General features: G+C 38.0%; 1 protein-coding gene across 1 annotated transcript in view; it reads left to right on the top strand.

The window, feature by feature from the left end:
• Window positions 1-2765: 2765 nt before the first annotated feature.
• The window catches only part of LOC128735465 (uncharacterized), a 111078-nt gene continuing 96902 nt past the window's right edge, over window positions 2766-16941 (top strand). Inside the window, exon 1 of the mRNA XM_053829948.1 lies at window positions 2766-3468. Coding sequence (XP_053685923.1) covers window positions 2766-3468 — 703 coding nt within the window. The remainder of the gene's footprint in view (window positions 3469-16941) is intronic.

Below are 16941 nucleotides of genomic sequence, written 5' to 3'. Positions count from 1 at the left end.
CGCCCGCCGTTGCCATTACATCCGTCAACCCTGAAGCTGGAAGAGCGTCCCTGCCATCGACGCCATCGTAGTTAAGCCGCGTCGTCGCGCTTAACCAGAACACTAAGTGTGCCCGCAGCCGGAACACCGGGAGTAACCCATCGAACCCCGTGCCCCAAAGTTGCCGATCTGACCGCAATTGGATCGCGGTCAGCATCTCCGCCGGAAGTGAGACTCCGATAACACAAGGTAGGAGTTACCCGAGGGAATTCCGGAAATAAAGGGAATAGACGAAGCAGAAGGTTTACAGGTGTTTTCTTGACAATAAGTCACGAACGTTTGCCGTGCCTAAGGTTTGTTTTAGGGAGTCTCGTAAGTGCTGGGTAGTTACGACCTAGTCAACCTTCTGCTTTTATACGACAGACTTCGCAGCAAGCTGTTAGAGTTCAGGACAATTGCAGGGTCGGTTGCTACGATCGTATTGACTCTAACATCCTCTCCCATACGTGATACAAACTTACGACGACTGGCTTATAAGGTAAAGCGTTCAGAGTCTTTCATATTTTCGTAACGGTAACTAGAGTCTAAAGTATGGAAAGACACCGGTAAGACGTAGTCCTTCAGCAAAAAATAAAGTCATTTCCAAAAGTTAGGGTAGATCAATTTTGGAAAAACTAAACATGCAAAGTTGCTTATTTACCTATTTCACACACAAAGTTTCATTGAATTTTGAGACGGTGCAGCCAGCCCCACAGACGACTTGACGCGAAATCTTATTTTTCAGGCTCATATATCCTGGGTATTCCATCCAATGTGAAGAAATTCAATTAGAGTTTTTATCTGGAAATCAAATACGGAAAAATAAATCTCCCTCAGTAAGACCAAACAAATATACCGCCAATTTAACTCTTGGTACCAGCAAAACTTAAAAATTAAAGTAATAAATTAAATTCGATAACTGGTATTGCTCAAAAACAGTTACATCATAATCACGGTCACGTTTGAGGACACGATTTACGCATTTTGCACCTAATTACGGCCTACGGAGAACACGCAAGATACTTTTTGGCATCCCCAATGGACATGAAAGCACCCACGCATGGCGTGACCAGAGAAGAAAAAAAAACTCGTTTCCAGTGAACCGATTTCAACCGAACTTCAGTCGGATAACAAGCGACAGGCGCTTCGCGCGGTGCCTCATATCTCGCACTCGAATGTACGCCAGGAAGCGGAGTTAATTAAAACAACATCATTAATATACGAGCGAGCGTGATGCGGCTTTTGATTAATTTCCTTAAAATTATGGCATAATTTTATGACTGCACTGGAGTGTACAAAGCTGCGAGCTTCCACGTACATATCTGTGTCATTCGAAAGAAGCAAACGTGAGGGTAGAAAAAATTTACGGTTTTGTTACAAGCTTTTATGTTGCCGTTACGACTAAATAAAACATATTGATATTTATTTGGTGATAATTGAAATAATAAGAAACCACTAACCGACGGTGTCTTAGCAGGGCTTTGGTCGGTTACCTTTGCGAAATGGAAAAAGTCGAGTATTAAAATTGATGGTAAATAAATAAACCATGAGTCATCCTACCAGTCCGATATTAATTCCACCAGCAAGGTCTAACAATAATAAAATTTCAAGGCTTTACTTGGTTTGAAACCACATCGAAGTTCTTTCACCTAGCGCTCCCAATCTCCATAATTTATCGATTCAACACTTCATTAGCCACAAGCGTGCAGCCCTCATCGTTTGCTCGACCACTCGGTCCGCTCGGTCGGATCGCACACACCCAGCTAAGCCCCTCTGGATGAGTCAGCAAACTTGATCGGTGGTGACCTGAGATGATCTGGGCCCGAGAAGTGAAGCGAAATAAAGCATCTCACCGTGTCTAAACGAGAAGCCCTACAACTGGCTGTCGACCCCATAGAGCAGTAGCCTCGTAGCGAATGATCCGTGGCCTTCGTCGTTCCGCGCAACCTTGTTCGAATAACTGTAGAATACATTCCGATGGAGCGTCGTCGTTCCCTGCATTGACACAGCATGAGCCGAGGCACTCGTTTACCATATTCCCGCGGGATGGACCGAAAACGACCCAGACATGATGCCTCCTCAGAATGTAAGCACGTACCTACCAACCAACCTTCCAGGCCCGGGCAGCTCTTTGTTTGATTGCAAACTCCGTTAGGTTTTCAGGGCACGTGATTTTAATTTACGACTTAGCGGCTTGAAAGCGTGCGCCAATAAATTGTTCCCGGACTGATGCGGCCCTCTCTTGCTATCTAGACTCTCCCGCTGGTTGCGTTGGCCCGCTAGCACTAGCATACCGGTACAATAGTCAGAGCCTCAGCATGTGTGATATATGTGGAGCAGTCGTGTTTGCTTGTAGGGATTTTTTATAATTTAGGATGTTGTCATTAAATGTTGGGAAAAATAAACAGCCACGGTTAAAAAGGAGTTTTCGAAGAAGGTTGTTCCTGTCTTATTATGGTTTTAATTTATTAGTTCCATTGAAAAACAATAATGTATCATAAATAATTCTATGTTTTGTCTAAATATTTTATTAGCGATATACCTGGGTATGATTTGGGAATATTCATTGAATAAAAGCAACGGACAGTTAGCACCAACATGTGAAAAAAATTTAAAATCAGATCAAAAGTATGAATGAATTCTATACAATTACCAATTTCATAGCACAGCACCTGCACATTCACTAATGCACACCCACTCACTTTCCCCTCTTCTAGATGGCATGCCAACCGTAATCCCAACGTACCATGCGTTTGTTCAAAGCCAAAAAACTCCCAGATCCCCCGTATGCATCCCCAGAGACAGTCCCAGGAGCGAGTCACGCCGGTACAAACAATCCATCGCCTGTGGCAGCCGATCCGACCCGTAATGGCATTATCATTTCGAGTTGCACCCTGCCAAATCCGATTCACAGCACTACAGAAGCATCATCATTAACATCGGCACTGTCCATCATAAGAGCCACTACACCGGCGTCCAATGACGATGACCTGCAACAGCAGCAACAGCAACTACAACGGCGCCATCCATCATCAGCGTCAGCCTCGACAGTGATAACCTCATCGATTTCATCGGCGACCTCCGGTACCGTAGCTGCTGGTTCGGTGCTGAAGCCTGCACATTCGGCAGGATCCGACGTGTCCGAGCCGCAATTTGCGAATGATAAAATTAGCACAATTAATAACAAAACCGAGAATATTAGATTATTATCCGAGAGGCCACGCAATCAAGGTTCCGCTGGCGTCCCGGTGGGCGGTACGGGTGGCACACTAAGGCTGTCACCGGAGCAGCCGCAACAGATGCATCAACAGCGTCAGCCTGGCCAGCATCCGTTGGAATTGCGGTTTCAGCAGCATCAGACGCATCAGCAGCAGCAGCAGCATCAGCAGCTACATTCACAATCCAATAAAATAAGCGCAATCGGAACACTGATTGGCAGAAACGGAATTGGTGAGTTGGTCTGACTTGTATTTTATTTTCATTTAGCTTAGTTTTGTTGATGATTTGTTGGATATTCCGTCCGGTTTTTGGCCAGCAGGATATCATAAATCAGCGCGACAATATAGGACCGAAAATAATTTTATCTTTCTGACTGCAGTGTACGAGCTACCGTTGGAAATGAATCCTTATTGCATGAGCGCGGTTCGTGCGGAATGTAGCAACAAGCAATTTTTCTACTGCACTATGATCATATACATACTATCAATTATCGAAATGAAAAATATTTTCGGGAACGGAAATATTTCACCGCTATTAATTCATTACTTTGTTTGATTTTGCAAACTTTGAGTTCAAAGTATTGAACGTTTTTTGCGCAAAGCAATTAAAATATCTAACATGCCTATGATTAAATGTAGTTTTGTCAATTAAATCACATACGACTAAATTTGCAAACCATCATTATTGTAGATGTCCATACATACAAGTGGGAAATGTTTGCAATATCCGATATAACTGCCAGGTCGCTTCTCATAGTTTAGCTCATATTAGAACCATACAGGGTTGCAGCATTAGTTTTCAGCCTGTTTCTATTTTGGGCCTACCGTCTGTTTTCCGCATCCAATGGATCCAATCATATTGCCAAACAAAGATGGTTTCGTTCCAAAGCAAACCCACCATTTGGAATTCATTTCTTTCGTCATTCGCCACGTCGAAAAAGACTAGCAAGTAAGTGATTCTTATACTGATCTGTCGGCTGTAATTTGTAATGGATCAGGAAAGTGCATACTATGCTAAATTCGGAGGATGGGAAATTGGTGGTAGTCTAAACTTTAGGCTACTCTCACTGATAAATTAAAGTTAATTAAGACAGAAGAATTGTGTGTGGTCTAAATGTTTCTAGTTCTAGTTCGGAGTTCCACAAGGCAGTCATCTCGCTACATTTCTTTTCTTGATGCACAAGAACAATTCAAACAACGCCTTGAATTGCTACAAAAAATTTTACGTTGACAATCTGAATCTATGTTACAAGGAGGAGCCAAGGAGATGCTTTTTTTCTTCTCCAATAGTAAAAATTGCAGCTTGGTGAGAAATCGTTTGGTCTAAAACAAATGGTCGTAACCGCTTTCTTCAGCGTCAATATATATTTATATTGGACCACCGAGAGACTTAGTGTTCCACAGAGTGCTAGTTTTGTGCGAATTTACAAACTACGCGACCTCAGCTAGCTACGTAATCCGTAGAAAACCCAATTCGCGGGCTGCTATCTTGGGTTTTACTTCACAGATTACATTGTTGTCACTTATCACGTACTAATATCTACCTCATATCGTTCCCGTCCAGCTTCACCTTGGCACCAACACTATCCCCCGTTCCCTGCCAGCAATCATGTACTTCGTTTCGGCAATGTTAATAGTGAGTCCGAATGTCCCTGTGAATGTCCGCGGTCCGTAGGGAGCGTACGTTGGTGATGTTCGAGTCTTCAATAAAAGGATGGCGAATTTTGCATTTCCGAAGATGATGTACACGTCTGGTTTTTCGCACACACCGTAGGTCCGCTCGAGCGTAGAACTCGTTCTTAACATCATCGGATTTATCATTTGTCGGTACGTAAACGTTTATTAAACTGCAGATGAAGAACCTGGCCTTAATTCGCAACAGACCCAATAGTAACAATTTAAGTTTTATTGCGCGCTTATAACGGTATTTATGACCAATTTTGGCACCTTCAATGTTACTTGGGGATAAATATGGTCAACCATGGTCCTCCACCGGATAATTCGTTGCTTTTGTTTTCCCAATACTACGAAACCGAGTCCATGTTCCGCCTTATAGTAGATGTGGTACTTGACAGAAGCACCTGCAATAGGGTCTACTGCACTGAACTCCCTTTCATCGGAATTTATACGCCAAACTTTCTGAATAGTAGCAATCTCCACTTCGAGTCGAGCAAGTCCCAAGCAACCAGAAGTTCGGATATTTCTTAAAACTTGAACTTGTAAGGTGATATTTGATTCAAAGTGAGTTCCACGGAACTTTCAGGCTGATTAAGTGGAGAATGTAAATACAGACAGAACCTAATTCTCTAAGAAGTATCGTTAAGATTTGCATTAACGTCATTATAAAAACTTAAAAGTTCAAGGAAAGTTACTTTTTCCTACTTGTTTCTTCAATGGGAATTTGAAATTAACGATTAATTACTTAAAAGAGACGCTGAATAAACCAAAAAATCCCCTTCAGACCCAACTTTAGGTTGCTTGGGGTAAACAGCACGTGCCGGCTCATGAATGTATCGGACATTCCAGGTACCAAGTTTCCAATCGTTTTCCATTAAGCGTTTCCTTGTTATTTGCCATAAACTAATCTCAAGTTTTTAGTCTTGACCTTGAAATGCGGTCATACATATATTATTATTTTTGGAAACGATGGTTCTACAATTGATGAAGGGACGGTAGGGGAAAGAAATGAAAATTTTTGGCAAAGGAGGGGAAGAGCGGAAAGGAAAGGGGGGGGATATTGGTAGCTACGCTTGACAAGTAGTCATTTTGACTCCTACCTTTTGTCCTTGTTATTTGTCTTATACCGATTTATCCGTTGCGTATTTTCAATTTCGTTATTAGTGAAATGCAAGATTTTCGCTATACTACCAGAGTTGCGATAGTTTCATCTCGCCGAGGGGTCTACCATAGCTAGCGGGATACGTCATTTCATATTCGGTCGTTCAGAAACAGACGCTATTTGAGCCGCTCCTCACCTGAGGAACTGGCACTCGAATTCGCTTAACTACTCCAGTATGTACATCAAGCATTACTAGGTATGGCTATCAATCGTCACCGTGAAAGATCTTTGTTTTTTAGATTATCCAATATAGGACGTCGTGTGCTAATAGTTTGATTGTCAAAACACTTGGGCGCAAACCGAGAGAGTATGGGTTAGAGTCCCACCCAGCAATTGAATTATGCAATATATTTTTGGGCCCACATCGAAGTTTCACAGTATCATCCAGTTTACCATTCGTCCTCACCAAACGCTCCTACACCTTTAATTAAAAAATGACCCTGGTGTAATTATGAATCTTCACTGACCCGATGTTTTATAAGCATTCAGGCGTCATCCGTAGTTTTGAAAACCTCGTGTGTCTTAATTGGGATCAGTCTTCCAGTTTGTCGAATATTTTCAGAATATCTATTGTTTAAATACAATGGAAGAAATCAGATATACAATGGAAAATCAGAAATATTAATTTTTATGTGAGATAAACTCGCCAGATAACCAAAAAGAATATCGAAATTTATTTTGAAAATTACATCTCAAGAAAAATGATAAGGGAACTATGGGTAAAACCGATACCCTAACAATCGAAATCCCCAATTTGTACATCAATATAATCCAAGTGAATGTCGTGAAATCTCATATAAATTGCAAAATAGTTTTCAAATTCGGGTAGATTTTATATTTATTCCTGCACCCTTCCTTTTCGATATTCTATGTTTAACAGCACTCTTGGCGATTTTCATTTGTTGTTCAGTCCAGGCTGTCAGTTTTATACCAAACCGTAAAAATAAACGCAACGTTTTAAAGAATCAAACGAAAAAGCACTCAAATTTTCATAAAATAGACTAAAGAATAATTTGTGACAGAACAGGCAAGCAAAAAGTATGGAATTTTATAACATTTTCCCACTAAAACGGTTAAATTCCGCTCGCGAAATTTTTACAAGAACTGTTTCTTCAATGCTGACAGATTTTGTTTTGTTGTTTGTCTTGACAGCTACGGGATTTCGGCGTTTGTAAAATGACTCGAAACGTAAGAAATAACAGGATGTATTGGAAAATTTACAAAAACAACCAACAACGTAAAATATCAAGAAATGTCGGTTTTATTCAGATTACCTCTACCTTTCTGAGTTTTTATATGTCATGCAAAAAAAATTCAATTTTCTAGAATATATATGAAAAGATGGCGTATCTTTGGTACAGACCCAGCAAACATTTTCGTACGTATATCAAAGTAACAAATATGATATATGTACCGATATATATCTAGAAAAATCGCATTCGATGCACAAAACCAGCATATGCGTACTGTTTTGGAGGCGATATACATACTGCAAATTATATGAAAACAATTCACATTCATAAATATTTGTATACGATAAAATCCGACTCAATATAATTAGTTCCATAATGCTACACAATTCTGTGATGAAAATCGTATGTGAATCAGTTACTATCATTTTGTATGAATAAATGTAAACTAGCGTACGCTTTATTAAGCTATATGTACGATTTCGAGTTTGTTTAGCGATATTTAAGATGATTTTCACACATAATTATACGATTTGTGGTTTGCTGGGGAGACTATAGATTACAGAGGCGACAAGGCACTCAAAAACAGCTAAATTTCAAATCAAAGCGGAGGGTTTACTATATTTATAATGGTACTCACTCAAAAGGAGTTGGAGGAGTTGACTCAAAAGGAGGCCAAAAATACGAGTCTGAACACAAGCGAAAAACTACTAGAAAATCGACCCATACTGTCTAAATCGCACAGGCACAACCGATCTCACTCTCAAGTAAACACCCTTTGACTCAAGTTCTAGCGTTGTGAAAACCAACCAAGGTTTTTGTTCAAGGTGGTGCTATTTTTATTTCATGCTATTTTTCTATGATATTTATATAAGGTATCATTAAATATTTGTACTTTACAAAATAACCAGTGTGATGTTTCGAAAAATTGAGAAAGTGATAACAGATGATAAGGAACAAGAAACCAGAATAGTGACCTAGAAGATTATGAAAACTAAGTAAAAACGACCAGGTATACAGCCCTAAGGGTTGTACGAAAGGGTTACGTAGGACTATATCAGATCATTAGATCATAGACTAATGTAAACTGCAACTCTGGCATATGTATGTTTATGAGAATCTCTGAGTGCCATTGTTTAAGCGAATGTTTAAAAGAGAAGAGCGAAATATTCAGATTCAATTCTTCATTGAATGCAATGGTGGCTTTGAAAAAACGTGGGCCGAAGTCATAAGTACGACGCCTGCAGCCATTGAGACATAGAAGATTTCTTTTAAAAATCACTTGTGTGTCATCATAAAGGTTGAAATAGTAATGAATAACCAGCTCACAGATTATTGCACTAAATATGATTATGCGTAGCTTGACATGTTTCAATAATCTTGTTTTAACTAGCTTGTGGCCTTTAAAAGGGCCATTGGTTACAAATAACATTAAAGTCAAAGCACATTCATCGCAAATATGACGAATGACCTTTTCTTTCTTTTACTTGGATCGCAACAGGCACGTAAGTTAGCGACGTCGATTCACTGTCTCTTGCTCCGAGAAGGTTTTACTAGTTTTACTTTCACAGTTTACCGCTTGTCACATAGCAAAAACTATAGCACCTTCGCAAAAATTTCTGTTTTCTTTGTATGAGAGTCCTTATCCTCCTACCACAGGGGTGAGGGGTCTCAAACCATCATAAAATAAATTCATGCCTCCAAAAACCCCCACATGCCAAATTTAGTTCCATTTGCTTAATTAGTTCTCGAGTTATAAGGAAATTTGTATTTCATTTGTATGGGATCCCCCCATCTTAAAGCAGGCAAAGGTCCTAATTCACCATAGAAAAAATTTCTGCCATCTAAAACTCCCACATGCCAAATTTGGTTCTTTTTGCTTGTTTATTGCTCCAAATTTGTATTTCATTTTTATAGAAGCCCCCCTCTTACGCCCTCCATAAAGTTGCTCTCTTACCCCGTCTGTAAAATTGCTGATCATTTTGTCTATCCGACATAAAAATAGTTCAGCTTCGTTCAGTAGTTTAGTAGTTATTACCATTTGAAATCTTTCATTCAAACGTAACCTCTATTTCCGTTTTCACAAAGTGTTATCAACTCCCAATATAGTAAACAAAGACGTAGTCCTTCGTCAATATTATGGTGGCGCAATGTTCATTTCGCTCAGTGCATATCTCTTATCCTCATTAAACTTTATTGCTTTGGCCTTACAACTAAAAATTAAAATAACTAAATAAATCAAGTCGCTCCATTAGTCGCGCAGGTAAACACAATGTAATTTATTTTTTTCTTTTTTATTGAGGTATATGCTTCAATTAATGCTCGTGGGATATAAATTTATCAAACACAAACCATTTGTCACAAGGCAAGACAATTGCATTCGTTATACGAGAAGCTTTAAAAAGGAAAAAAAAATAATTTTCTGATTCAATCATATTGTAGGGGAGTCATCGTGGTTGGGCCACGTTTTGGAATTCGCCCATAACTTTCGTTTCAAAAGGAATTTTGGAAATCTAAATACATCCTTGCAAAGGTCTAAGAATAAAATATATTTCCGGAAAGCTTTGAACTGGTTGCTTGAAAAATAAAAACAGTTATAGGCATTTACGTGAAGACAAGAAATGTTGTCAAAGTCGGGCCATGTTGTACACGTTTGGTCACCGCAGAAAGTCTAAGACATACGGATTGAAATTCTATATAAAGATATGAAAAAAAATGAATTCCGTGAACACCGGCTCATATAGGTACAAATACCCAATTTTTAATTGCATTTTAGCGAAAACAAGATCGCCAATTGTAAAATCAATATTGCTACAATCGCCTTTTCCGAAGTGTACAACTACAATGAAAAAACAACAAAAATCTAGGTTTTTATCGCATTAATTTTGTTTTATTTTATCACAGTTTACGTTACTGACATTCTCTAGCGATTATTGCGCTTCTGCGCTTAAAATTATAGTGGCTCAAGTGGCCCGACCGTTACAAATTGCGCTTTTCTAGTATTTTACCTCCCCAAACACCTTACTGAAGGGGATTTTTCTATAGTCTTCGTGCGCAGCACAACACACTTCATACATTATCTCGATAATTGCATTTCATGAATCATTTCTTGAAGAAAAGTTCATTGCGCCTGGAAAACTTTTTGTGTAAGATTTAGTCACTGAATTCAGTACGGCTGTTTTGAATACACGATTGAAACTCACAATTTTGTGAAAAGTTTGCTATCACAGTAAGAAGTTTTACAATGGTTGTACAATGAGTTACTAAAACTGTAAAATCGTGATGGCCCGACGATAACAACAATACCCTACCAATATTTGCGCTAATGTTCGCTTAATTCAGTTTGGTGTTCCTTTAATTGTGTTATTCCGTTAACGTTGCTAGGGTGCTAAATGAAAAAACATTGTTGCGCAACTATAGAAATTAGCGCCTATAGTTGTGCTCTCCAACTGCGCCTATAGATGTGTTAGATTTTAGAAAATCTGCATTTTAGTAAATAATGCTTTGATTTTAATAGGTGTAGACTAACTAAAAATACTCATAAGACTTGTTTTATATAATGAACATAAGGCCATCGGGGGCAAAAAAAAATTTGTTGAACTACAGTAAAATTTTTTTGAATAAAATCAATTATTTGTGGTTTTTACAGCCTAAAGAACTCGAAAAAAGAGTTTACGGAGTGTTAACTCTAGCACGAAACAAAAGTGGAAGTAGAAATAATGTGATTTCCGATAAGAGGGATTCCACGCCAAGTGACGAAAAAATAATCATTTATCATTTTCATTTATCATTTTTGATTTAGCTGAAACTTTGCATAGCTGTTCTCCTTAAAAAACGGTGTCATTTTATCATATCAGGTATTTTTTTAAGATGTCGACTGCTTTTTCAAAAGGGCCTAAGCAAAAATATTTTATATTGGAAAAATGGTTTATTTGATCGAAACAGTGTCTTCAGCAAAGTCCTTTCTAAAAAAATATATGCACTGTAAAAAAAACTTTTTTTTGTTGAATATAAAAAGAAAATAAAACTAAAAAGTTAAATATCTAAAAAGGCGCATTTTCTAAAAATTTTATTTTCTGACATGTTAAAGGTAACAATATACACTACTTTTTCTGAAAGTTTCATTGCTGGCGAATGAAGGGCAAATAAGTTATATTATTTTGAAAATTTCATGTTTTCTTAATTTTCACCAAAAATAATTTTTTACCGTGTATAACTTTTTCTAAAGATGTCTGCCAAAGTAGCGCATACCTACTCAATTAAAGCGCGAAAACGCATATCCTGTGGAGTATCTTTATACCTAGATTTGCTTCTTTCGGAGTTTCTGACTAGAAGCGTCACTAAAACCCTTCCTGAATTAGGTGTGGGATGATATCTGAATCACACAGAGGTGATGTAGCGTGTTTTTCAAACACAGTCTGATGTTTTATCAAGAAACACATTCAAACTTTGATGATAAAAAAGCAAGAATTCACCTAAATGTGGTGTATGTGGAACGTGTTGCTCCATGATTTTATTGACAGGCGGGGATACTTACCAAGCGGATGGTCATAGGTTCGAATCTTAGTAGAATCAGGCCATTCGACGTCAAAGTGACTTTGGCATGGGTTTATTCTCAGGCCCCTCATCACCCTTCCTTCATGGTGAATTCTATATTATCCCGATATGGCCTATTGACAGTGCAAAAATGAGACCCTTATAGTAAAATGCACTGGTTTTGCCACGCCAGGGATGGCTATAATTGGGGACTGCGCGCTGTCATGTGGAACAAGGTGGGTAAAGTAGAGCAAAGCATTGAAGGAAATGCACTCAATTACACACAAGCACGCATAAAAAAATTCAATAAGCATATCGCTCAATCAATAGCGATTATAGCAAAAATAAATGCAGTGCGGCTTATACAGCAAACACCCGGGCGATATCACAATAGGTTGTGTTTTTTATCGACTGGATTCAATTGAAACTGTTAATATTCGGCAGGGCAGTCTTCGGAAAAATTTATCAAGACTGAAGTTTGATGTTTTCCCGACGTTTCGACACTTTGTTGGTGTCTTTTTCAAGGGGTAATATCATTTAGTCTTTTATTCTGTTCTTAGGATTGTACATATTACGGTCATGGAGGGTAGTAGTAGGTATATGAGTTGGAATAATTAAAAATTCAAATAGTTTTTCCTGCTTTGAACTGTACTGCGGAACACTGAACGCTTCTTTACGAAGGGTTTCTATTGTTATCACAATAGATCAAACGATGCTGGTCGCAGTGATGAGTCCATACAGGAAAAAAAATGATTTTGTTGTTAAACTGACCCGACCTGAAATATCTCAATATAAAGTAACATAAGTATTGAAGTCCGCAAATTTAGGCTCTAACTTTAAGAATTTAGTAGAAGTAGCTTTAGACATTTACTGTAAAGTATTTTATTTCAAGTATATTAAAAGTATTCTAATTTTTAAAGAACTAGGTAGCAAAAAAGCCATCGAAATCTCCAATATCCAAAGATTTTGTATTGCATTGACTCGATTTCAAGCAAATAACTATTCCAAGAGTTTGTCGGGTTTACTAAAACGACGGTTGTTTTTGAAGTTGTGGTCCAACGCGTGATAGCGGATTAGACAGCAAGCGTCTGCCCGGTATAATACAATCGATATTTTCTACAATCATAATTTTGGCGAGACCGAATCGAGACACGGTTCTAAAATTGAGTGCTTTTTCCAAATGTACTCCCTCGAGCAGCTCGTTCCTCGCGATTGACTGATTTTTGCCCTTTTATCTAAGCCCCATTTGGTTCCTTTGTAGAGTACATGTGTTTTATTAATAGAAGGTTGCCAATTTGAGAGCTGTTTCACTAATAAATTTTACGTACTACTGAACTGTAAACCATATTACATTTTCAAAGGTTTTAGTATCGTGGCTAACCACGACGGGTCAACCTAGTTAATAATTAATAGTAGCGCAACTATTGATACTACCACGACTATTGGATCAACTACCCTAACCGTGATACCTGATACCCTAATCGTTACTGTTCGATTGGAATTCTGCTGCCCGAGTTGTTTTCGTTATCGGTGGAGCATTATCGAAAGCAGCCGTTCAACCTTTAGGGTCTTTATTTTTCCGCATTCGGCAAGCGTTGGCTCAAGTGATATTAATTTAAAAAAAATAATTAAAAAAATTGTCTGAGTAATAGGTAACAAAAGAATTTTGTGTGTTATAAAAGTGTTTCGTGTTCACTGTCGTGTTCTAATACATTATAATATGCAATGGTGTTAAGCACCATATTAAACCCCAAGTAGAGAAAATCTGTAGTCAAACCATTGCACAGTGGTCCAGAAACGAAAGTTAAGTGGAAACTTACGTTTGCGGCTAAGCGATTTATAATAGCTCCCCAAAATGTTCAGCAAAGTTGTACAACTCTAAAAGACAATTAATGTGAAATCAATGATTGAGTTCCAGTTTGGCTTGTAAACACATAATCAATAATAACTTTTTATAAGAAAGAGATAGAAGGATAATTTCTTCGAAAAAGTTGTAGCTAAAAATTATATAAGTAACTTTGCCAAAGACATAGTAGGCGTATTTTTAGGCGTTTCTAACTTACAGGGTGTTTTACAGGGTTCAACCACCTTATATCAGTATTTCGTTGATTTGGAAAACATAAAGGGTAGTCATTTATTTGAGAGATTCAATAAATGTTTTGTTTTCGAAATATTTTATTATTGTTAGCAATATAATAATTTATTATATTAATAATTGGTTTGCGCTTGGTGGAAGCTCCAGAGTACGTGTACAATACGAACGATTTTGTATTGCAATGACTGGATCGGACGACAGCAGGAGGCGTTTGAACACATCCTCCAAATTGGCAATCCGGTTAAATTTTCTGGTGTGAAATTCCCTGAACTTACAAATACATTTATTTCGCGTTTCCTGTACCTCTTCGCTTAATAACCCTATGGGTTGTGCCGTGGCCTGAATAATATCTGCGCCGTGTACTAGCATTTTATTAACGGTTGGCGATATAGCTAATATGGAATTGAATGGGAAATAATCTCCTAAACTACCGAATTACTTTCACGAACATTTTAGATATTAATTTAAAATAACAGTAACGGTACCCTCAAATCTTTTGACAAAAAACTCCAGGACTCTAATAGGATTTACTTGAAAGCGTTTCCCCTTTTTTACTACGATCATAGTCATGTTCCTGTTCCTGAATACGTATAAGACATCAATTTTGAAGACTTCTCAGCTTTCTGACACTAAAGTAATTAAAAAATTACTTTAGACTAGAATCAGAAATATCAATATAAAATTTAATTTCATGTGCATATATCCAAGTGAAGATTTCCATGACTATTTGTAAAATAATGAAAATTGTAAGATAGATATTTATCAAAAACAGCTGGTGCTGAGCTCCATTTGTAGAGAGGACGATACGACAGTGATTATTTGAAATCCAGGATAACTGCTAACCAGAGTACAGTAGTTCTGTGGAGACCAAGGCCCTTCACTCTAAACCACCGTCGAACTAACTACGCGCGCAATGAACCAGTCTGCCGCTGTATGCAGCTAATGAACAATTTTAGAAACATACTAAGCTTGAACATGTCGACTGATACTATTAAGAAAAAACTTTCTGACTATTTCTGAAAGATCAATTACATGTACACACTGCACACTGCATTTTATATTATTTTGTATTTGGTATTATAATTTATATTTATATGCATGGATTGGATGACGGGCGAAGTCTATATATCTTGACAATAAACAATTGTAAAAACTACCGTTATAAAAACTTATTTGATGAATATTTCAGCAGTGGTTCGAAAACTAGCACAAGGTCGAAAAACTAGATCTCTTAACTTATCCGGAGTTCGAAGACTATTTAACGTGACAATCAGAAGAAATTGTGTCATGGTACGACAAATTTCTTTTTTACTATTGACATGTTGACCTTAATCGTCTTCAAGAAGATATTGGAAAATACTGCATAGTAGAAAATGGTCAAACATGAAATAATTAAACTGAAATTACTCGAGTTAGAGGAAAAACCAGTTTTTTATTTTCACATATGTTTGAGATAAAACTCCAAGCTTTCAGAAACGGCCAAGTTTGGTTTTTTTCGTTTGCCCCTTTTTGAGATATTCTATTCCAAAAAAGACTAAAAAAACACAGGAAAAACGTTAGAACTCGTTATACGTATGAGTTTTCAACATACAATGTTCTACAAAAATATGTCTTTTGATAAGATAACCAACTTTGTAAGACATTATGATACAATAAAACCATTGCATTTGAAGTAATCAGCGAAAAAGTGATTTTTGAGAGGTCTTTTTATAAAACACCCTGCAAGTTAGAAACGCCTAAAAATATGCCTACTATGTCTTTGGCAAAGTTACTCATATAATTTTTAGCTACAACTTTGACGAAGAAATTATCCTTCTAGCTCTTTCTTATAAAAAGTTATTATGTGTTATGTGTTTACAAGCCAAACTGGAACTTAGCTGTTGATTTCGCATTAATTGTCTTTTAGAGTTGTACAACTTTGCTGAACATTGTGGGGAGCTATTTTGAACCACAAAAAACTTTCCACTTAATTTTCGCTGCTGGACCACTGTGCATTATGAGCGCAATTGTGGTACGAAACACCAAGTAGAGGCTAATGATATAATTTTAATAAAATTATTGATATTAAATCATTAGCCTCTACTTGGTGTTTAGCATGGGGCTTACCAGAATTGCGCTCACAATAGTTTGACTACAGATTTTCTCTTGTAGTGTAGATCATCACATTTTATTCTAGTACAAAAATTATTTGTACACGAGTTTTGTGGATTATGAATCAATATCTAGTCAATCAGAAATAGGTATAGATTGAAAATTTCCATTTCAATATACATTTTAAGCACCGTTCGAAGATATGGAAGCACTCATGTTCATGTTCTCTGAGCTAGTATGGCATGCGCATAAACTCTAGTACGCACTAGACAAGTACAATGTAGCTACAAAGTTGCTTGCATTCCGGCTTGGTCACTTTCTGCTATATGTAATGTACACAGTTGCACGCGAAAATAACAGAAAACACCGTAGGAGAGCGCAGTTCGAATCAGCGAAAGATGAACCGCCTCACTCCGGAGCGCAAGAAGCGGGAAAAATGAAAATTTATTAGCACTTAGCGCACAAACCTCAGCCCAGCACTGATTGGACTGAATTGACCCGGTCGGTGTCGCGGGGCTGCGCGCCCGCTGGTTCTCAGTCGACGAGAACTAAGCTGCAGAAGTGGGGCCTTGCTAGCACCAGCAGCATCAGCAGTAATCCGAATGTGGCACCGTAGACTTTGGCACGTGCAAAAATCGGAACAATTTATGAGCCACTTTCCGGAGCCTTCCGCTCTCGGCTTTGCGTCCGCGTCCACCGGAACGCCGCGCCGGGACATCTGTTTGGTGTACCTATAAATCAGCGATACTCGTGGTCAAGTTTTCTACCCATTTTCCACTGCACGGGGCGGTATTTATTCGATTGATTTATAAGCTAATTTCGGACCGGCGGTATAGCTAATTGAGTGTGTTGCTGGATTAATGCTTGCATTAGCGAGGTTTTAATTGATACGGGCATCAGAATGAGACGGTTTTATATCGACGTTCACAATAAATTTCCAAGAGCCGCTGGTTC

Source organism: Sabethes cyaneus, chromosome 2 (genome assembly GCF_943734655.1).
Source record: "Sabethes cyaneus chromosome 2, idSabCyanKW18_F2, whole genome shotgun sequence".
Classification (NCBI taxonomy): Eukaryota; Metazoa; Arthropoda; class Insecta; order Diptera; family Culicidae; genus Sabethes; species Sabethes cyaneus.
The sequence above is the reverse complement of the archived record's forward strand: the minus strand, read 5'-3'. Positions and strand labels throughout refer to the sequence as shown.